This window comes from Thermobia domestica, chromosome 10 (assembly GCF_964235325.1).
Source record: "Thermobia domestica chromosome 10, izTheDome1.hap1.1, whole genome shotgun sequence".
Lineage (NCBI taxonomy): Eukaryota > Metazoa > Arthropoda > Insecta > Zygentoma > Lepismatidae > Thermobia > Thermobia domestica.
In genome coordinates, this window is record NC_137463.1 from 214,621,087 (window position 1) to 214,646,058 (window position 24,972).

Genomic DNA, 24,972 nt, shown 5'->3' on the forward strand with positions numbered 1-24,972 from the left:
TGCTGTGCAAACTCGTTGTTAAATTTGATTGTGAAAATATAAAAATTCCTGTGCAAACTCCTTATTTATTTAACCTTTCATATATTTTATTCCATCGTTTCCTTTGGAAACTCGTTGTTAAATATGTGAGCATACCAAACATGTTTCGAAAAATATTAAAAATTGTTTCAACATACAAATAATTCCGATAGAAACACAAAGTAACATAGTTACAAATATTTTATTCGTTTGCTTCATTTGCAGCTCAGAGGAATTACATTCCGAAAATATTAAAATTAACAAAACATAAACATAAGAAAGTTATTTTAGCACGACACAAGATGATTAAACTTAAAATTTATTACATGAAGTTCTTTGATTCTTAAATGGAGAAGTAAAAATTAAGTCAGTGTGGCAATTGAATACAGAAACTATCAGTAAAAGTACAAGTTCCCAAAAGTAAAGTGTAGAAACAAAACTTAAAACACAATGTTGCAATCTAAATTGGAAAGAAAATTAAAAATACAACTTACAAACAAAATGTAGAAACCGAAAATAAAATTGCAGAAGCAAAAAATAATACTACAAATTTAAAAAAATTGAAACTGACATGAAAATACAGAAACAAAATTAAACAACGCTACAATCTAAATTAAAAGTACAAGTTCCCAAAAGTAAAGTGCAGAAACAAAACGCAATGTTGCAATCTAAATTGGAAAGAAAATTAAAAATACAACTTACAAACAAAATGTAGAAACCGAAAATAAAATTGCAGAAGCAAAAAATAATACTACAAATTTAAAAAAATTGAAACTGACATGAAAATACAGAAACAAAATTAAACAACGCTACAATCTAAATTAAAAGTACAAGTTCTCAAAAGTAAAGTGCAGAAACAAAACGCAATGTTGCAATCCAAATTGTAAAAGAAAATTAAAAGTACAAGTTTAAAAAATTGAAACACACAACTAAAAATAAAAAAATACAGAAACAAAACTTAAAACACAATGTTGCAATCCAAATTGCAAAAGAAAATTAAAAGTACAACTTTAAAACACAATGCTACATTACAAATTCCGAAACAAAATAAAAATTACAAGTGAAGAAATAAAAATGCAAACTGAAAACTAGAAGCGCAGAAACAAAAAATTTAAAAGTACACAATGTTGCAATCCAAATTGCAAAATGAAAATAGCAAGGAGGAAACAAATTTTAAAAAAATGCAAAACTGAAACAAAAATACAAAATAAGATTAAAAAATGTTGCAATCCAAAATACACAAAGGAAAATAAAAATACAAACATAAAACATATACGAAACATTATGTAGTAGAATAGCACGTAGTTCTCACCAACTTTGTCCGCAAATCTCACCAAAAGTTGTTGCAAAGTCATGTTATTAAAATAATAACGTGCTATTCTACTACATAATGTTTCGTATATGTTTTATGTTTGTATTTTTATTTTCCTTTGTGTATTTTGGATTGCAACATTTTTTAATCTTATTTTGTATTTTTGTTTCAGTTTTGCATTTTTTTTAAATTTGTTTCCTCCTTGCTATTTTCATTTTGCAATTTGGATTGCAACATTGTGTACTTTTAAATTTTTTGTTTCTGCGCTTCTAGTTTTCAGTTTGCATTTTTATTTCTTCACTTGTAATTTTTATTTTGTTTCGGAATTTGTAATGTAGCATTGTGTTTTAAAGTTGTACTTTTAATTTTCTTTTGCAATTTGGATTGCAACATTGTGTTTTAAGTTTTGTTTCTGTATTTTTTTATTTTTAGTTGTGTGTTTCAATTTTTTAAACTTGTACTTTTAATTTTCTTTTACAATTTGGATTGCAACATTGCGTTTTGTTTCTGCACTTTACTTTTGGGAACTTGTACTTTTAATTTAGATTGTAGCGTTGTTTAATTTTGTTTCTGTATTTTCATGTCAGTTTCAATTTTTTTAAATTTGTAGTATTATTTTTTGCTTCTGCAATTTTATTTTCGGTTTCTACATTTTGTTTGTAAGTTGTATTTTTAATTTTCTTTCCAATTTAGATTGCAACATTGCGTTTTGTTTCTGCACTTTACTTTTGGGAACTTGTACTTTTAATTTAGATTGTAGCGTTGTTTAATTTTGTTTCTGTATTTTCATGTCAGTTTCAATTTTTTTAAATTTGTAGTATTATTTTTTGCTTCTGCAATTTTATTTTCGGTTTCTACATTTTGTTTGTAAGTTGTATTTTTAATTTTCTTTCCAATTTAGATTGCAACATTGTGTTTTAAGTTTTGTTTCTACACTTTACTTTTGGGAACTTGTACTTTTACTGATAGTTTCTGTATTCAATTGCCACACTGACTTAATTTTTACTTCTCCATTTAAGAATCAAAGAGCTTCATGTAATAAATTTTAAGTTTAATCATCTTGTGTCGTGCTAAAATAACTTTCTTATGTTTATGTTTTGTTAATTTTAGTATTTTCGGAATGTAATTCCTCTGAGCTGCAAATGAAGCAAACGAATAAAATATTTGTAACTATGTTACTTTGTGTTTCTATCGGAATTATTTGTATGTTGAAACAATTTTTAATATTTTTCGAAACATGTTTGGTATGCTCACATATTTAACAACGAGTTTCCAAAGGAAACGATGGAATAAAATATATGAAAGGTTAAATAAATAAGGAGTTTGCACAGGAATTTTTATATTTTCACAATCAAATTTAACAACGAGTTTGCACAGCAATTTAAATACGATCACACTCTATGAGTGTTCTGTTAAGAAAAAACAATAAACTAGTTTAAACCGGTTTAAACCAGTTTAAACACCTGTAGCAATGCAAACAAAACAAATTCTTAGCACTACTAACAAAGGAATTTTTTTTAGATCAATAACATAGTGGAAAAACATACAAAACAAGTAGCTATAATTATTTGAAGTGTTGCAAACTTTAATAGTGCATTTACAAATTATATCTCATTGTGTAATATTACTGTTACTAATTTAAAATATGTTAAAGCACCTGCGTACGAGATTACAAAAACTAAGTGCGTTTGGGTACGAGATTACAAAACTAAATGTGTTTGGGTACGCCGCACACTATAGAATTACTACTGTTAAAGTAAAGCCAATCATTGGTATACTCTCTATTGTTAAATCATTTATTTTAAAATACCAATTTTGTTATAAAGTTACATCTAATAATAAACTTTGAAATATATCTTAAAGTTACAAGTCTTTTGCAATTTACATTTACTAAACGTGCACAGGAATTGTTTATACATTCTTATGTCCATCTTCGGTTAAGTTCGGCAATTTTCGGAACCATTCGTGTGGTACATTAACCAACATGTACAGGACTTGTGGATAAACTCTCATGTTCATCTTCGGTTAGGTTCGGCAATGTTCGGAAAACTTCGGAAAACTTCGGGAACCTTCGGCAATCTTCGGGAATCTTCGTGTGGAGTTCTTGGAATTTCCATTTATTAGTGTTGATAATAAACAATCAATAAAAAGTAAACACACTTCTTGTTTGTACTTTGCGTGTTGTAATTAGTGTAAAACAATTTTATTACGGCACTTTGTAAATTACAATTATCGGAAAGTGCTGAAGGATTAACCGATAAACTTAAAAGTATATCTTCGGTGAACTAAAAATATAGTTAGTGAGTGACAAGTGGTAGTGCATCGATACTGAACTGAAAAAAGTTACGGGAAGATTTATCATTGTAGTTAACGACAAGTGTTAGTGCAATTGCCGACAAACTTTCAAGTGTAGTGTCGGTAAACTTACAACTAAATCTTTTGTGAACTCAAAACAAGTTCGGGAAAGTTTTATTATTATACTTATTGGTAAGTGTAAAAATTCTTAAAAAGTGTATCTTTGGTCAACACATTGTGAATCATATCATAAAAGTCTACTTACGAAACCCTATCATTTAAAAAAAACTGTGAAAACAATTATCAAAGTTCTCTGTACATCATTGTATAAAATATTTACTGTATAAAACAAAAAAATCATATTGCAATTACATATTTAGTGTGTCAATCACACAATGGAAGGACAATCTGTCATCTGTACCATGTTGTCGGCACAGGAAGCACGTGGATATGAAAATCCAAACGAAGTTTTATTTACATGGGAAGTGATAACACAATGTCATGCTACGGGTGCAAGGGTAAGCAATGAAGCTTATTCCAAGTTATTGCAGGCATTGTTTATGCATTTTGGTTGTGATCCTCATGTTGTTTTGAAAAAATGTAAGTCTGCAAAAGATATTATTGATTTATATCATATAGGCTTCTTTCGTCAAGATAATATAAAGAATTTAGCTCGTGAAAAGTTTATGGAACTTGTGTCTGAAGGAAAAGCTAATAGTTTAACTACAAATGATTTTAGCGTTTTCATGGAAAATTTTATAAACTTTCCAAGTCCTAATACTAATAATGTATCACAACCTACCATGTATGGGAGAGGTAAAACAAATGAATATTTTCGCATTGTTAATAATACAACCAAACATACTTATTTTGGACTTACGGGAAAGGAAGTTACAATCGAACGTATGCACACTAGTGGTATAGATGATCCTGAAAAATATATTCAGTTGTTATTTGAATTTGTAAAGGATCATGTTTTAAATGATGCTGATGATGATATGTATGTTGGTATAACAATAGAAAGTTCTGCTTCCACAATTAATAAACCAATATACATTTCGTGGCGTCAAAAGTCAAATTTAAGCTCCGACATTTTATTTCGTAAAATTGAAAATGTTTTAAATAGTAATGAAAATTATTTATTAGGTGATAAAGTAAATTTCAAAATTCATATTGTTGATTCACGTAAAGGTCGGGGACGAACAATGGGTTTAGCAAAATATGTTGATCTTGTAACACACATGCATCAATGTACTTTTCCTGTACAAAAGGATGTGTATTGTCTTCCTAAAAGTATTGTCCTTGGAATGGGTAGGGCTGATCATCGTTATAACTATGTATATCAATTGAAAAATCATCCCGAACGATTGATGAAACAAGCAAAGGATTTGTGTGTCAGTGCTAAAGTTGACATTGAAATCCATGATGGATGTACTATTAATGATGTAAAAAAGTTTCAAAATAAGGTAGCACCTCATTATCAAATTGTTGTTTACGAAAAAAATCGTTTAACTCGAAACTACAATGTAATTTATCCTGGAATACATGCATCCAAGAAAATTTTAATTTTGTATACTGAGGGACACTATGAATTAATTACTAGTATTACAACGTTATTAAACAAGAAAAATTATTGTCAGTATTGTTTGGAAGCTTATCATCGTACCGAAAATCATAAGTGTAACTTCAAATGTCCAATGTGCGAAAAGTATCACAATGTTTGTAATAATGATAATAATATTAAACACGAGTGCGTTGATTGTCATAGACTGTTTTCTTCAGAAGAATGTTTTCACAATCATAAAATGATAAATGTTTCCGGAAAGAGTTTATGCGAAACAAAGAAAATTTGTGTCCATTGTGGTACTATGATTGACATGCGTTCACGCAAGTCTGAACATAAATGTGGTGAACGTTATTGTAAAACATGTTACACATATGTAAGCGATGACCATATTTGTTTTGTTCAAACGGCTATAATGCAACATATAGATACCTTTTTGTACATTATCTTTGATGTAGAAACAATGTTACTTCCTAAAAATGAACAAGGAGAACAAGAACATCACGTAAATTTCGTAAATTGTATTCATGCTTGTTACAAGTGTAAGGACATGAAACTTGATGATACATGCTTTGTATGTGGTGATAAAAATGGATTCCGTTCGTTTGATTTCAATAACATTGAAGAATTTGTTAATCATGTATTAATAACTCGACCAATGTTTAAAAAAATCATTGTGCTTTCCCATAATGGCAGTAATTATGATATGCAATTCTGTGCTAAAACTTTGATCATAAACCATCATTTTACACCTGAAGTAATAATGTCAGGGCAAAAAATTATTGAAATGCGTTTAGGACAAAAGATTTACTTCCGTGACACATATTTGTATATGGGAGTTAAATTATCTAAATTACCTAAGACGTTAGGTCTTTCTGCAAATTTACGAAAGGGAGATTTCCCGTACTTGTTTAATACATTAGAAAACCAGAATTATATAGGCAAAATTCCTGATCTAAAATATTTTGATCCTGATTCAAGGAGCACTGAAGATCGAGAGCAACTTATTATATGGCACAAAGAACGTGCTGCAAGTAATGAGGAATATAATCTCCAAAAGGAAATGATTGAATATTGTCGGAATGATGTTAAAATTTTAGCAGAGGCTGTCATTAAATTTTCAAACTTAATTGAAGACAAAACAAATGGTATCCAATGTTTTATTGTTGCGTCAACTATTGCTAGTTTGGCAATACTAACATATCGTACCTTATATTTACCCAAAGAAATTATTCCCATCATTCCACCTTATGGGTTTGACCATCGTGATCGTCAAAGTCTGAAGGCAATGTATTGGCTGCGATACTTAGAACGTACTACTGGTAATAAAATTCTTCATTCTGGAAATGGCTTGGAAAAACAATTTGGGAGGTATAAGGTTGATGGATTTGAAACTAAAACAAATACAGTTTACGAATTTCATGGATGTTACTATCACGGATGTTTAAACTGTTATCCTACACTACGACACGTGTCCCTAGATTCTACCTCTAAGCAAGGGACATCACTACAAGATCGGTATGAAAACACCACCACAAAAATAGCATTTCTTAAAAAATTAAATCTTAATGTCATTGAAATGTGGGAATGTGAATGGGATCATATGGTAAAAATGATAAAAAATTACAACAGTTTATTCAAACACAGTGTCATGATCTTGTCGACCATCTGGTACCTAAAGATAGTTTTCATGGTGGGCGTACAGAATGTTTTAATGCCTTATATGAATGTACCAGCGAAGAGTCTGTGTCATATTATGATGTTACCAGTCTTTACCCCTGGGTGATGGCACGTAAGCCATTGCCTATAGGTAAACCTATAATATACAAGGGGCCTGACTTTCCACAAGTGCAAAGTATTCATGGATTAGTCAAATGTAGTATCTTACCTCCCAAAGACTTATATTTTCCAATTTTACCATATACATGTAATGATCGCCTTTTGTTTGGGTTATGTCGTACGTGTATGGAACAAAGTGACAACAATTGTATGCATAATGATGCCGAGCGTGTCCTTACTGGTACATACTGTACTCCTGAACTTCATGTAGCTTTAGATCTCGGATACAAAATTCTACAAATTATTGAAATTTGGGAATTCAAATTATCCGATTCAGAAAATAATCTGTTTAAAGATTATGTCAATTCCTTCTTAAAAATGAAGCAGGAGTCTTCAGGATTTCCTAGCTGGTGCAAAACTAAACAAGATCAAGAAAAATATATTACAGACTATTATGAACATGAATGCATTCAGTTAACGGAAAATAACATTGAATCAAATCCTGGTCTAAGATATATTTCCAAAATATTTCTCAATTCCTTGTATGGAAAATGGGGACAAAGAACAGATTTATCTCAATCTGTAATTGTAGATACTCCAGAAAAATTTTTAAGTTATCTATGGGCACCACAATATGAGGTACAAACTGTATTGCCTATTGGAGAGCGCCATCTCATTGTATCATATAAAAACATTGAAAACAAAAACAAACCATGGAAATTTTCCAATGTTGTCCTTGCAGCCTTCATCACGTCTTGGGCACGTCTAAAACTTTATGAATTATTGACAGCTATAGATCCTGAGCGTGTATTGTACTGCGATACTGATAGTATTATGTTTGTGCAGCAACGTAATGAAAAGCCTCCACTTTCTTTGGGTTCCTATTTAGGTCAGTTAACTAATGAAGTTCCTGATGGTTGGGAAATTGATGCCTTTATAGGCTTAGGACCAAAAAATTATGCCTATAGAATGAAAGAAGTTCAAACAGGGAAAGTAGATTATGTATTTAAAATTAGAGGAATTACTTTAAATCATCGTACACGACAAGAAATTAACTTTGATCATTTTTATCAACTAGTTCGAGATAAAGCTGACAAAAAACAGTTACACAATCCAGGAAGAATTGTACGTAAGCCTGGGTTTGTCATCGTATCCAAGTCTGAAACTAAAACACATCAAAAAGTTCAAAATAAAAGACGACGATTAAATCATTACAGTATTACTGACTATAGAACATTGCCATATGGTTATCAAAGTATTAAGTGTGTTAAATGATTGGTATTCTATGTATATGTAAATAGTAAACTGTCTAAAGGTACTATAATGTCATAACATGGTCATAATATCATCAAATATGTCCATAAGTTTTGCTATCTGTTGGTACTTCTACGTATATATAATGTAAATATCTTATTTAAATATGTATATCAATATACCAATATAGAATATTGTAGACTATATAAATACAATAAATCGTTACAATTTATAATATTATGTTTTATTCCTCCAAACAAATATTGATATCATACGAAGTATATGTATTCTATATAAGATAAAGGAAGAATACCTATGCTTCATATAAATGATCCTAAGTTGGAAATTATGTTGTCGGCATAATGGTTTTTACAAAGGAAAGAGCATCTTAGAAGTAAGTAAAGGTATGAATAAATGTCATTAGAATACTGTTGTAGTGAAAATATATCTATATGTACATGGGTTATACCACAGTGATACCCTTTGTGCTTCAAATAGCACTAGGTCATGTCTAAAAAGCATCTACGTACGTAAAAACCAAAATATATATCATTAGAATACTCTAGTGAAAACATGTGTATATGTAAATGCCTTATATCATAGTGATATCCTTTGTGCTTCAAATACCACTATAACATGTCTAACAAGTATCTGCGTACGTAAAAACCACAATATATACATTCTAACATGGTATTCAAGGTAATCTATATACATAAGCAATCAGTTCATGTGTTTGCATTTACATATCATATCATCACAACAACATATACATCTCTACAATATATATAACCCTACAATAGAAACACTTCAGGTGTTTGCATCCAGCCTAGTATAGCCCCTAAAGCTATGCAACCAACAACACATGCTTAAAACACTTACATGCAAACGAAAGATAATATGTCTACAATATGATACATATATTCCTGTCCCGATATCAAAAACCAATATACTTACATACATACATCTACCTACTTACAAACTAATCATATATACATGCAATTTGTCATTCGTCTAAGCTTCGTACACCATTAGACCCATACAATATCCAAAAGATGATATTCTATATTAAAATCCCATATCACCTACACATACATGTACCCCACTTACAAAGTAATCATATATACATGCAATTTGTCATTGCTCTAAGCTTCGTACACCATTAGACCCATACAATATCCAAAAGATGATATTCTATGCTAAAATCACATATCAGCTACACATACATGTACCCCCACTTACAAACTAATCACATATACATGCAATTTGTCATTCGTCTAAGCTTCGTACACCATTAGACCCCTACAGTATCCAAAAGATGATATTCTATATTAAAATCACATATCAGCTACACATACATGTACCCCACTTACAAAGTAATCATATATACATGCAATTTGTCATTCGTCTAAGCTTCGTACACCCTTAGACCCATACAATATCCAAAAGATGATATTCTATGCTAAAATCCCATATCAGCTACTGAAAATACAATATCAGTACATAAAATACCCCCTCATTAATATTCATTAGCATCTCATTAATATTCATTATCATTTCATTAATATTCATAAATAATTAATTCATTACTCTAGTTTTTAAAAGGATAAAATCATTTATGCGGAAATACCTACAGAAATCTTGTTTGAACACTTCTTCCAAAAAGCACAATAGTGAAAGTTGTCTTGCGTACACAATTCATTCAGTTTTTTTTTCCTCTTTGCAACTCAGGTAGGAAGGGCCAGCCTTTCTCTCCCCTCTACGTATATGGCAAGGTCTTAACAAAATGCGTAACAAGTCGCACGCCTGTTTAAAGTGGTCCTTTGCTCACAAAACAAAAAACACACTTCACCCCTCCATCTTATGTGCGGTTCCCTCAATATGGGGCAATACATTAACTTTTAAAAAGTGACACGTACCTATCTCATTCTTGAATTCTCTGTCGTTAGAATAATGATTCCTATTTCTTTCTTTTTCACATATTTTTCAGTTTCCATGCAGTAGAAATCACAGTCCCCCCAATTAAGCAATGTCCAGAGCACAGTTCGCTCCCCACCTCCAAAAACCCTGGAACACACACATACAAGCAGGTGTCTATGTTACGTTCGTTACTCTTCACCCATCAAAGGGCTCCCTCCCTCCTACGCCTTACATCTTAGACAGTCAATATCTTCTAACAATTGTTCTTTATCCAGAGTTTCCCATGTTTCTAAATACATGAAACTAACTTATTTGACATGTCTTTCTCACCTCCTAGGGTTAAAGCATTGTGCAACATCCATATGTCACAATTAAGTGACAATTTTCTTCTTTCTTTAATTGACACAATGATGAAATTACGAGACAGCTCCAAAAGAAACATCTGCTACGATTACAAAAGCTAATTGTCGGCAATCCATTGTTCTAATACCCCACACGTTGAATGTTTACATACAGCAATAAGCCTACTGCCTCCCCCCTCTTCCTGTGCTCTTCCCCCACTGGTTACCTCATCTTACAACATGCCATTATTTCATTATAGGTGAATTCTTTCTTTAGAATTAGTTTCTTGAATAGCAAGACCAACTGCGTTCAAGATTAACAAAAAAGACTTGTGTGGACATGTTCTGAAGTTCCTTTAGCTATTTCTCGCCACTTGACCAAGGAATAAGGAAGGAAGAAACACGTTTCTTAAAGGATTGGGGAAAAACGGTAAGTAATCAACATAAATTGAATAAAACAACATAAAAATTGTATTAAAATATATAATAAATAATATCAAAGGAAATTTGCATCCATTTTCATGAAAAATTTACACTGTTGATCAATTCTTGTCAAAATGAAGGAAATTTGCTTGGCTTTTAATGAGAATTTCGGTCTGTACACGTATTTGGTAGAAATGAGGGGAATTTGAAGCAATTCTGGTGAGATTTTGGGAACATCGATAAATTTAGGTAGAAAATGGCGGATTTTAGGGCGATTTTGGTGAGATTTTGGGAACATGGGTAAATTTTGGTACAAAATGGCGGATTTTAGGCCTGTTTTGGTGAGAAATCCGGAACAAGTTGGTGAGAAGTACGTGCTATTCTACTTATCTGATAGTGAAGTTACAACTTTGTCATTTTCTAATACAAGGTGCTCCGTAAAATTAGTTCATACTTTATTATGTTGTTGCATGATAGGAAAATTGTTACTCGTTCGTTTCACGACAAAAGGTTTGAATCGAAAGATTTAGAGAAAGACTGTAAATAATATTTTCCTAACCTAATTAATTTTGCCCTCATTTTATTAATATGCATACATGTATTTGGGGTGGGAATTTCTGGAAGTTTTGTGGTTCTGACTTTGTTCGGAGTACATCCATTGGGAAAAGGGATTTAATATTATGCTGAGCATATTGAACACACCATATTTTAAACATTGGAAATGACTCTCATATCGACACCGGTAATTCTATTTCCCTTGAAAAATCCTTTAATATCTTTGGCTGGGGACTAAGTTTCGAGATAGAGTGACCGAATGTTGGATTTAAACCAAGGAGAGGTGGGAAAAATTTCATCAACATAGATACAGTACTATGATCACTAAACGGGATAAGAATAGTGATGTAATAGATCTAAGGAAGTGTAGATTCTGTAAATGCGTGAATCCATTGGCGGAGAGATGTACATATAATTAGACTATATCAGTTCGTTTTGATTGTTGGCGCCAGCTAATATTAATCCTTGGACCAGTCTTTCCAATGCTACGCATTTATTAAAATATCCAGTAGAATCGTCACGAAGCAAAATTGAATTGAAATCTCCAGCAAGAATGATGCTAGCATGTAGAATAGAAAACAGAGGCATGATATCAGTTGTAAATTTTTTTTTCATGTTCAGTTCTCTTCAAACAGCCGGACGGACCATACATATTAATGTGTAGAGTGTTATCTCAGACAGGACCGGTCCCATTGCCAGACGGTAAACGAATAAGTCATTGCACATGGATACACTTCTTCACCTCAACCACTGTATCCAAGATTAACAATTGTACCGACCTATGAAATCGGGATATTAGCTCTTGCAAGTTTAGAATATCAAAATCATCTAATTTTATAGTTTCGTTTAAATATCTGGGTTGATAAAGTTTTGACAGTCTACAAATCACAAACACAATTCTTCCCTTATGCCAAGAACTCATTCTGGATAAAATTCTTTTCAACTCAGTAGCATCTCCTATACCTTTTCCTATCCGGGAACCAAATTGATCTTCCTCCAACATCTCTTCAGTTTTACCTTCCAAGCTCATGTTCAATATGCTCACAACTTTCTTTCCAGAGTGGGAAAAGGCTAACTTTTCTGTGATCATTAAATTTATTTGCCTGTTAAGTAATAAAACAACTGTAGCAACTAGAAAATAATTTGTATATTCTCCAATTAGATATGTTTTTAATAAGTCAGTACATTAATGGCATTATCTCCTAATCCCTTGAGGAAATCCGAGTGGTCTTACTTTGCATTTCTTTGATGGTTTTTCTACTTCACTTTTCAATATACTTGGTCCGTTTTCTTCATCATCCACTTCTGCTTCGACAGTAATATCTCTTGGACGGTCTTTCTAGTCATAAAAGTTCTTTGTGAATTCCACTTAGATCTTAAGAATTCTTTGATAATAATCAGTGACTGACTGACCTTGTTGATCTTCGATTTCAAACGTGCGTATATTTTTATTAGCTTTCTCTTCTAGTTCCAATGTTTCTGATACATAAGATCATATCTGCCACGTCGTTAAGTTGCATTATTTATTGGCACATGTTTTCTATGTATTTCTTTGTGATTCTACCTGTTTCTCTTCCGATTCATTATCCAAGCTTCTGTATTCTTTATTGTCGATGGTTTTTGCTCTTCTTATTCCTTCATCTTATTTAGCATCGCTTCATTCGGATATTTAATAGAATCCGTTTAAGTTTTTCCCAGTTATTCTCTATGCTGCCTAGCATATCGTCTATTACACAAAATGTTTCTTGTATCTGTTCTTTCATACCACTTCTTCGTCGTTCTAAATTCCATTTTTGGTTTTTCCTCCATTTTTCCTGATTCTCTCTAACCACGTTTGCACTTCTGCCACAAAGATATTGTGATCCGAATCTATGTCTGTTCCTGGCGGTGTTAACGTACCGTATAGCATTCCTGAACCGTTGATTGACAAGAATATAATTGATTTGGTTACGTTTCTTATCTTGTAGACTTTCCACGTGAACAACTTAATTTATCTTTCGTTAAAGCACGTATTCGTCACCACCATATGCCGCCGACATAAGTCGATAAGCATCTGTCCCTAACCTTACTCGTAGTTCCCATGTTTTCACCACGCTGTTGAAGCCTTCCATTACTATGGCGTTGACTTTAGATCTTTTTTCCTAGTGCTGTATGGTACTAATCTCGTCATATATTACTTCTACCTCATTGTCATTATGGTCGGTTGTTGTCATATACTTTTGTATTAAGGGTGAAAGCAACGTGACGTACGTAACATGTTGACTTCCTTTTCTGACTTTCTTTGAGTGTAGCGGCCTTCATAATGAAGATATCGCTTTACTTCTTTTTTTTTATTGGACAGATAGGAAACGCAGCTTTAAGGTGGTATAAAATACACATCAATCAATTACCAAAAACAAATTGCATAAATGTGCAAAACGTCGTGACGTACGCACAATGAAATGGACATTGAAGTCAGACATCGAAAAGAAAACGATAAATTCTGCTCTGCTGTTGGATGTGTGTGCTCGAAGAAAATTGTGTGTACAGGTGACTACTGCTATGCTATTTCTGCATTGTAACCGGAGTTTTCGATGCATCGGTATCTTAGCAAAAAAATCATAACTAGCGTGACGTACGCACACATTTCGTGACGTACGTAACAGCGTGCACTTTGACTAGAAGAAACAATTGTGGAGTGGAGACTCAAAATTGAAAGTCTCGAAGAGAGATCGATTGGAAAGCCACAGAACAAATATAAGTTACTGATATTTGTTGATGATAACGCACAGTCGTTTGGAAGTAGCAGACATCGCAAAATTCAACATAGTGAGAAAAATATAAAACAATGTGCATAGAAATGTACAGTGTGCATTTCAATTAGTAATGTTCAAGTCCTTCAGGTACTCGTGGTCAAAAGTGTAGCGATCTCGTTTCTCACGGGGTTTTGGAAGAACTTTCTGGATGCGATTTCCTTCCACAGAATCAAAGTCATCTACACGTGGATGACAAAAGAATGCGTCTTTTCCCTGATCACTTTCACGCATGTATTTCACTCGGTGCATCCCAACACTTTCGGCAGCAGTTACGTGACCCACATGTTTTATGTCTCGGTCCGACTACATACACCACTGCAACATAACATCCGATTTTGATGTCAACATTTTGGGAGGGAACTAATTTGTCTCTGACATTTTGCAAAATATTTTTCTCAGGTTCATCACGATCTGAATATGTATCACTTCCACTGGTGCTGTAAATTGCAATGTGCAATTGGTACGAGTTTTTCAAGATCGGCACTTGTGTTTCATATATCACAGCAACAAACCTTTTAGCAGGAACAACGTATCTTGCGGACTTGATTGTTTTTAGTTGCTGTAAGTTCACGTCCATGAAGTGTATAACAAAGGGAAAGTCGTAGTTGGCTGTGTTTTGATGCAATATAAAAAGGTATTCAATTTGCTGGGTATTTTTTAGAGCGACGGAATGGAAATCACTAGCGTTTTTCATTATTATTTTACCTTGATGAAAACGGAACCAAACTTCTCTTTTCATCTTTGCTCCAACTCCATCATGTGCCCATCTTCCATGATAGCTTTGGTGAAAGTTCCACTCTGTTGGTACAATTTCATTTAGTAGCTTTAGATAAACAATGGATTTCCGGTTTTTAAAATGTTGGCTCGCTTTGTCTCTCCACAGGTGTATTTTTTAATGGGCAATTCCAGCGAAATCTTAAATCATTGAAGACGGCTACTTGGAAAGTACCATGATTTTTCGTGTCAGATATTACTCCGTAACTTCGCTCTCCATTGTTGAAGTATGCTACTGTGATGTAAATAGTGACAGTAGGATCGGCTGCGTTTGACCAGTGGGCGGCCATAACTTCGTATTGATGCTTATTTGCGTAATTTTCTGCGAAGTCTGTCTTCAAAACCACTTCATCTATATTTTCATTTCTTCTTTGAAGGTGCTCAGCTCCTGGTTTTGTGTCTTCTTATGTTGTATATGTGACACCGATACACTAGTAACTGTTTCTCCATTTCTGTCACATATTGAAAGTGAAAATGAACTATTTCTAGGGTGCCTCTCTTCCACTGATAAACTTCAACCAATTCCTCACAATCTTCCGGTTCACACAACAGACCTTGTATGTATGTTTTATGTTCGTACATGTCATGCACTTCTTCTTCATACATATCTCACTCCCTGTATCGCATACACTTATCTCAACAAGCACGTTCTTTGTCATTGATAGCTGGTTCCATTTCACTTTGGCGCCAATCATTTTTTGAATGTTCTCACAGTATGGACAAGCAAGACAAGTGATCCTACTTAGATACAGTAATGCATTCTTTGGGGCGAAGATTTAGGAAACTAGTTTAACTCATAGGTATATTTTTGCAAATTCGGTAATGACGAGCTTATGTGTCTCGCTGATGTAAAACATCATGAGTCTCTTTTGCACCTTTCCTTTTTCCCATCATTGCTGTACATGAAAACGGTATCCTTTTCCCAGGGAGCATTCGGAATATATTGTCACTCTTGTAGAAATTAATTACGGTTGCTTTTGCGTTGCTTCTTAGTACGATGCTTTTACATTGTTGTGTTTTCTTTTGTGCCACGCCAAACTGCTCCACTATTTTTTAACCACTCTGAGTTTTCTTCTAGAGCTATGCTAACGAAGCAGCATTCTGATAGCCCATACTCGATCCAGATAGGACAGATTTTTCTCGGTTCCTTTCGCTGCGGAATTCTGCATGCGTATTTTTGTCTGTCGACGCACTTTTTGCCTTCGATGCTGACATTGTCTTTCGGTAATGCTGCATTCTATGCTTTTCTTTCTCACGATTTGCTGCTTTTTCTTCTTCACTTAACTTCTCTAGTGTTTTCCGTTGTGGACTTCTGGGGCTAACTGGTGCCATATTTATATATGGAAGTTGCAGAAAAGAAATGACAATGGTGAACTTTAACACAAACCATAACTGGAATCAACGCTAAGACAATCCTATCTCTAATGAATACGCAGCAGTCGATGCAGTGCTGCCATTTGTACTAACAATACTACTCGATTCAGGAACAATTAATATACTGTATATTGTTTCCACTACTAAAGAAGGATAGTATCAGGCATGACTAGACATTATTTGCCGTGACGTACGTAACAAATACCGTTATGTTACGTACGTCACGCATTCAGTTCGTTGGTCACATACTTTATTGGCTAACCAGATGTCAAAAACGTTTGCGGTAAATTCCTACTGTTAGAAGGTATGATCTATTTGAATAATTTAACGAATGAAAGTTGTCCATGCGCTTTTCATTGTACAGGATAAACTTAACCCCCTTTTCCGTGACGTACGTAACATAACACCACGGGTCTTCTCGATTTCACTACTACCAGCGATGCCTACCCACATAGAGCTGAAAATTTCTGTTATGGCGTGGAAGGTAACGTTCCATAGATGACATTTCTGTGAAGAATGGTGAAAGTATTGCACAGATGCTCAGTGGAACAATAACTAAACTATGCACTTCCCTTTCATTTCACAACAGCACATTAATACACTTTCTGTTACAAAGAAGCTGATTACTTTACAATAAACAACAATTTCATAACAAATTCTGCAAACCATGTAACTACACTTCATTCTCTTTCTATTGATGTATAGCATGTTATGGTGGAATCATTATGATTTTTGCCCTTCAATGTCCTGAATTGTTTGCTTTTACCCTTAATACAATATCTACTGTTTTTTATTTAGCTTTACAAACATCAAGCTGACACTACAGAATTCCACTTTCGTTACGCTTCTCGATATTTTATTTCTCATTGCTTTCACGATACCATTCGCGGCCTTAACGAAACTGAAAATAAATAATATGTAGTTTTCTGCATTCTTTCACCATTTTCTAAATATTGTACTTTACTGAAACCCAATAGCTTCACTTTGCACTTATCCATTTCCTCTTTTAACTTTTCACGTTTACCCACATGTCATACAGTTCGTACATTCCAGGTTTCTTTGGTGAAGTGAAAGTTATTCTATCCTATGATGATTCTCTCTAATTGTAGTCCTCACCCTAAGATCTGAATGGGGGACAATTTTAACTTCGGAGGAACCGTCATTTTGATCATCTTCCTGCTTCGTTTCTCCTGGGAAAAATAATGTGTTATTATTCCAACTTCCTTTCCATATCTTCACGCCGTAGACCACCCATTGATTATTCTGTCCTCTAGAACAGTTTCCCCTCCGAAGGACAATAAGGTGCCGTGACTGCTCGCTGACCAACCCTTCGAGGAGGCCGTTAACACCAAGTAGAGGCTGACTCCTTGTTCAGAATCAATAAGCCGGACTTTCCGTTCAATCAGAATAGGACCCGACGATATTACACAAACATCTCCAGTACTTCTTCAGGTATTTTTTTTTAAAACCTCACGATCATTACAGAGATTCAGGAAGATGTTTATAATTAAACGGATGATATTGCTGAATGGAGCAAGTGGGAGGAAAACGGGATAACCGTTAGTCAATACACATTGTGTTTCCCCACTACAAAGCTCTCTTGCCGAGAGTAGGATCGAACCAGATATCTTACGCATTGCAATCTACCAGATATTTGAAGAAGAAATTAGTAAAATGAGATCATTAATACTACATTAGACTTCAAGCAAAATAGAAAATTAGTTTCCATTATCAACCAACGGGCTTAAAAGTTACTGAACAGCGTTATTCAGTAACATACATTAGTGAATATACATCAAGCTTATGACTTAATGCATTAACATTAAAATAGATTTCTGAAGTAATTATAATTTTTTATTTGTAACGCAAAATTTATTATTTTAGGAAGAAAAGAATAAATGACATAGCGCTTGTACAACTGAATGAATCAATCGAATTCAATAGCTATGTATCACCTGCACCCTTAGGAACAAAGGAGATCCCATCTTGTGAGTAGTGAGTAGTACTTCGGTTTTCTATACTACTATATATTTAGTAAAAGCTTTGTGTGGTATTTTCTGCATTGTTACCTTCACTTAAATGGTACTATAGTTCAACATTGAGAACAAAAGGTAAACATGAACACTTCGTATTATTTATTGACAAAATTGAAAAGAGAAAGGCGGCTTTAAAGTCTAATAACTAATTTCCATCTGATCAATGTATGATGTAAAAGAGAAAGAATACATTTATAATCGGGGGAGGAAGATAGAGAAGATAAAAACAAAGGAAAGAATGTTAGGTAGTAGGAGAATGAAAAAAAAAATCTCTTCCCAAACGTCCACGAGCATTGTGGTGCAAGACCATTGAGTATGCTATCTTGTTTATTACAATTACTCTTTTTCAAAGCCAGGTTACATGCTTTCTCCTTCCCTCCGTGCGGTTTATTGACAAAATGAGCTGAAAATTGTTACGTCAGAGAGTATTTAGTGGCAAATGACTGGTATAAATTTTTCGTATAAAATGCATTAACACAATGGTTTAAAAATTTGTGTGTTGTGCTGGTAAAAGCCATGAACTATACTATCTTGATTGTCACAATGGATCTCTCTGGACGTCAGGTTACCTGCCATTTCCTTCACTCCATGTGGTTTACTGACAAGATGAGCAACAAATTGCTGCGTCGGAGTACAGTCATGTCCAAAATGGTTGTCCCATATCTATAAATATGTTGTTGTAGGAATATAATTTGATAACGAATTCGTCCGGTATTTCTTACAATGTTAGTATGTGTATAATCGACAAGTGGTAAATTTCATGTCAAAAGACCAGTAAATAAGAATAATAAAACGAAAATAAAAAGCTTTCTTTTCCACTTAGCAACATTTTGTTTTACTCATTGTAATTTCTATATTTATATTTCTTTTCCCATGAAATTTACTACAAATATACATTTCCCGATTATACGCATAATAGCAGTATTAAAGTACCCTGCAAAATCATTATCAAATTATATTCTCACAACAAGACAGTTATAGATATGCGACAATAATTTTTTACATGACTGTACATTTAGTGTTAAATGTCTGGTATAAATTTCTCGTCAAACGTTTCATGTAGAAAGTACATTAACATAATATTGAAAATATTTTATTGTGTGTTGTGCTAGTAAATCCATGAAATACACTATCTTGTTTGTCACAACGCATCTCTCTGAACGCTAGGTTACCCGACTTCTCCTTCTCTCCGTGTGGTTTAAAGACAACATGAGCTGAAAATAGTTATGTCAGAGGACATTCAGTGGTAAATGTGTAGTATAAATTTCCCGTTAATCTTTTCATGTAAATAGTACATTAACACACTGTTGAGAAGATTTTATTATGTGTGGTACTAGCAACACTACGAACTACACTATTTTGTTTATAAAAATGAATCTCTGTGAACGCCAGGTTACCTGCCATTTTCTCCTATCCATGTGGTTTACTGTCAAGATGAGCAGCAAATTGTTACTTAGAGAATATCAGTTGCAAATCACTGGTATATATGTAAAAAATACATTAAACCCATGTTGAAAAGATGTAGTGTGTTGTGCTAGCAAAAACATAAACTACGCTATCTCTTTGCCTTCTCCTTTTCTCCGCGCAGTTTTCTGAACAGAAGAAAATATTGGGAATTAAAGGAGCCCTTCCAAACATTCTTCTGAATGTGCTAGTATCTGCAGCTATATAAGAACAATAAGGAATATCTGCAGACTCAAAAAATATGCATTAGTTTGCATGTAGAAGATATGAATATTCATATCGGAATGTGAAATTGTCTACAGTAAATTTAAAAAAATGAAAGTTAGGCTGAATATATAAAAAAAACTGGAGATATTAAATAGAAATTTCACAAATGAATAAATTACATTTGGTTAATATAAATTAAGCACATTAATAAACTATGTAAAATATAAACTAGTTTGACGAAATTTTATATCAGTCATTTCAATCTAAGTACTCTCTTTTACGTCAAATCATTGATCAGTTGTGTTCATCCTATTCCTCGGTTTTCTGCCATCTTTTCTCTTATGGCGGTATGAAGAAGACACTTTCTTTGCAAAATGTGCCAAATCGAATTGGCCTCCCTACGAAGGATGATTGCTAAAAGAGTCATCTTGTCTCCTATCCGTTTTAAGAACATCTTCATTTATTACTCTCGCTATCCGTTTTGTCTTATCTATCTTTCTTTAATATTACATTTTGAAACTGGCCAAATATTTCTTCTTAAACTTACGTAATTTCCATATCTATCTGGTGCAGTATCTTTCTTCAAAACACTTCTCAGATACTTAAACTTATCGATCTCTTCAAGTTCTCTTTGTTCTATTCTAACACAAAACGGTGCATTTCCACGGGATGTTCTCATGACACTGAATTTTTCAATGTTAACTTCCATATAGTCTCTCAGTGTCAACTGTTTTGTTGATGATCTGTAGTCTTCTTCTGTTTAAGCTGTAATAACCGTATCATCTGCATACCTGATCTTGTTAATGATCTGCTCTCCAGTCTTAAAATCTCCAATTTCTTTTAATGCTTCATTTATTAAACATTCACTGTAAATGTTGAATAATTGCTGCAACTTACAACAACTTTGATTGACTTCTCTTTCAATCCTCACACCATTTGTTTCTCTTTCATTCAACCGCAACTTCACTCGTTGTGCTATGTACAGGTTGTTCTATGAGACATCGGTCTCTCCAGTTGACCCTTATTTCTTTAAGTATTTTCAAAAGTTTGGTCCAATTGACCCCGTCGAAAGCCTTTTGCCAATTGATAAATAAACAAACACAACTTTTCCTTTACGTCAAGATCTCGTTCAGATATAATTCTCATCAACCCGCAAGTATCTATGGTTCCTTTTTTTTTTTTTTACGGAATCAAATTGAACTTACTCCAGCATCTCTTCTACTTTACTTTCTAGCCACTTCTTCAGTATTCGCGAGATAATCTGTCTTGTGTGGGAAATAATGTTAATGGTTCTGTGGTGGATGCACTTCTCTGCTTGCTTTGTCTTCAGTAATTCAATTATTGTAACATCAAGAAAATACATTGACAATTATCCACTGAGGTATCTTCTTAATAAGTGAAGTTATTACTATTGTCTCCTAAAAGCTTGGGCAACTCTGCTGGTATGTTGTCATCTCCAATGGCCTTGATGACATACTACTTCACTTTTCGATATATTGGGTCCCCTTTTCTTCATCACCCGCCTCCTTCTCTGCTTCGATCGCAATATCTTTGGGCCGATTCTTCTGATCATACAAATCTTTTATGTATTCCTACCAATTTCTCAGGATTCTTTGGTCGTCAGTGACTACAAAGTCTTTTTGGTTTTCGATTCCATAGTGCATATACATTTATTAGCTTTTTCTGGTATATCCTATGCTTTTTGATACATCAGATCATGTCTGCTGTGTCGTTCAAGTTCCATTATTTCTTCACATATCTGTTCCACGGACCTTTGTTTGGTTTTGTCCTTATCTCTTGTAAGTTCATTATTTATCCTTCTTTATTCTTTGATATGTGTGTTTGTCGCTCTTCTGTGTTGCTCCACCTTCTTAAGCATCGTCTCGGTTTTCCATGGTTTTCTCAATGGTCTTTCCATTCTGACAATGTTATTGTGGAGTGCCTTAAGTAGAAACTGTTTAACTTTTTCCCAAGTATTTTCTACATTGGCTACCATATCTTCCACTGCACAATATTTTTCTTCAACTTTTATTTTTTTCTTTATTGACTTTAAACAGGTTTGCACTTCCGCCACAAGGTGATTGTTTTTGAACTCAATGTCTGCTTCTAGTGGTGTCTTAACGTCTCGTACGCTATTCCTGAAACATTGCTTGACACGAATGTAATCGACTTGGAAGCGTTTATCTTGTGGACTTCTCCAGGTGTATCTCTTTGTTTTCTTTTCTTAAACTACGTATTCGTCACCGCCATATCATTTCATCTACAGAATTTGATACGCATTTTATCCCGCATTTCTTCCACCTAATTCAAATGGCCCCACCACCTTATTCGCAGCTCCTTCCCATACTATCCTGTTGAAGTCTCCACTTACTATTACCTCTTCTCTGCTGCTGTAAATGTCACTAATATCATCATATATTACTTCGACTTCATTGTCATGTTCAGTTGTTGGCACATAAACTTGTATTATCACAGTATCTCGTGGTTTTTTACTTGGTTCTACAAATATTAAGCGATCACTGCAACTTCCAACTTTGCTTACGCACCTTGTTACTTAGTTCTTCATTGCTATTGCGATACCATTTTGTTATTTCCCGATATTGTGTAATTTTCCGATACTATCTCATTTTTTCTAGACCATCTCAGTTCGGTGTAGCCCACTATGTTCACTTTAAATTTATCAATTTCCACTTGTAAATTTTCAAGTTATCCACACGTCATAAAGGTCGTGCGTTCCAAGTTCTCATGCTGAAGTGAAAGTTATTATTATTTTCTCCTATGATGGTTCTTACCGGAGCAGTCCCACCCCGATATCTAAGCTGGGAACTGTTTTACCTCCGGAGCGTTTTTCACCAGGAAGAACAATCATAATACATATTCTCCTCCTTCTTTCCTCCTGTGAAAAAGATAATGTGGTATATTCCCATTTCCTTTCCACATCTCCATGCCGTTGATCATCTTGTAGTTTATCCGCCTTTTAATAGACTTTCCTTTCATAAGAAAAAAAAAGGTGCCCTGACCTCCATTCGCTCATTCTGCCTCAGAGAAGGTCCTTATAAAGGCTGATTCCTTATCCCAGGAGTCAGTCAGTCCCTACCTACGGTAGCCACGTAAGACATTGCCAGTTTTCTCGAATTTTTTCTTCGTTTAGAATTACAATCGACGAAATTCTTGAAACCTCTCCAGTAATTTTAGAAAGCAACGAACACTTAACAGTTAATAATCGGAAAGTGCTTTTATAAGCAAAACAAATTGATGTAAATAGTAGTTTAAAAACAAGACAACCTAATTTGCTGTATGTCTAGTAGCGACCACTCACTTTTTAAACAAGATGTTTTTGGAAAATTGAATTTCAATGCATTTGTATACATTCAACAATTTAAATTATAATCCGCAATATTAAAACTTGTATATAGAAAAATGTACAAATTGATGTTGAGAGCCCAAATAGTATATTTTGAAAGCCAAAATCTGAACAAGGGGTTAACAATTTATATACCTGAAAGGGACGTACATAGTTGATTAGTTCTAACATAAGTAACACAGAATTGAAGAACTTTTAAAGAAACTATAGAAGTAAAGCTACAGAACTAGAAAGAAAAGTTAAAAACGAGTATTATGGAGATAAAAGTTTTACATGTAAAAGTAATGGAAGTTAATAATCAAAAGTTTTGATGATAACATTGATAAGAAATAGAAGTAGATAAATTACATACAGAAGAGAGGTTGGTAAAAGTGTACTGGGAATTTCGATAGAGTAATTTATTTTTGGATCAAAAGATACAACATATTTCTTGTAGGCCTCATATCTGAAGAACTACATATAGTGTAGCCAAACCAAAACTATCACTTAACTCAGTATGGTGTGCTTATTCCGTAAAAAATCGAAAACTCGATTTACTCGTTCAAAAATTTTGTGGTCCTGATCCAAAAATGCACAAAAATATCCAATATACTATATTTCAATCAACATTTTTCTTGTACGACTTGTATGTGGAGAACTACATATATTATAGCTAAATCCAAGCTATCACTTAACTCAATATGATGTGTTTATTCCGTAAAAAATAAGAAAACTCAATTTAGGGGCCGTTCAAAAACTTTATTTCTCCTGATCCAAAAGTGCATAAAAGGATTCAATATATTTCAAATAAATTTTTCTTATACGCCTTATATCTGGCCAAATCCAAACTATCACTTAAGTCAGTGTGATGTGCTTATTCCTTTTTAAAAAATGAAAACTGGATGTAGGGGCCGTTCAAAAATTTTGTGATCCCCAATCCAAAAACTAATTATTGGCCAAGATCGCAATCTTTTGATTCATTTTTTCGATCATTCCTAAAATTCTTGGCCAAGATCTCAATCTCTTTGATCCATATTTTGATCATGCCTAAAATTCTTGTTTGTTTTCTTTTATTTTGTAAATCTTTTTGTATCAGTATACTATAACTTAATAGTTTAGCTTTCCTCTGCTTTTAATTGTCTATACGCTTGTGTATATTTGGAATTTGAAAATCGTATTTTTTCTTTCTTTCAATACATTTCAATTCTAAATAAATAACAGCCTGTTATTATATATTTAAATATCTGTTCAATATACGTACTTTATACATAAAATTAACAAACTTCTGAACTTTCTTCCCAGGTACAGAGTGTTATTTACCAGGATGGGGAAATGTCAGGGCAGGTAACGAGAGTGGGGGAGTATATCCTCCTATTCTTCAGTATACCATACTACCTGTTATAACAACATCCAGTTGTAATAAAATATACAAGTATAAAATTAACGACTCCCATATATGTGTGTACAGAAAAGAGGAGAGAACTGGAATATGTTCGGTAATGTGTAAATTTACTTTGTGAT

General features: G+C 33.5%; 1 protein-coding gene across 1 annotated transcript in view; it reads left to right on the forward strand.

Moving 5' to 3' along the window:
• Nucleotides 1-24,972, forward strand: part of LOC145661770 (trypsin I-P1-like) — a 118,080-nt gene that overhangs the window by 59,705 nt on the left and 33,403 nt on the right. Inside the window, exons 6-7 of the mRNA XM_081727105.1 lie at nt 18,286-18,389; nt 24,754-24,947. Of these exons, the coding sequence (XP_081583231.1) occupies nt 18,286-18,389; nt 24,754-24,947 (298 nt within the window). The remainder of the gene's footprint in view (nt 1-18,285; nt 18,390-24,753; nt 24,948-24,972) is intronic.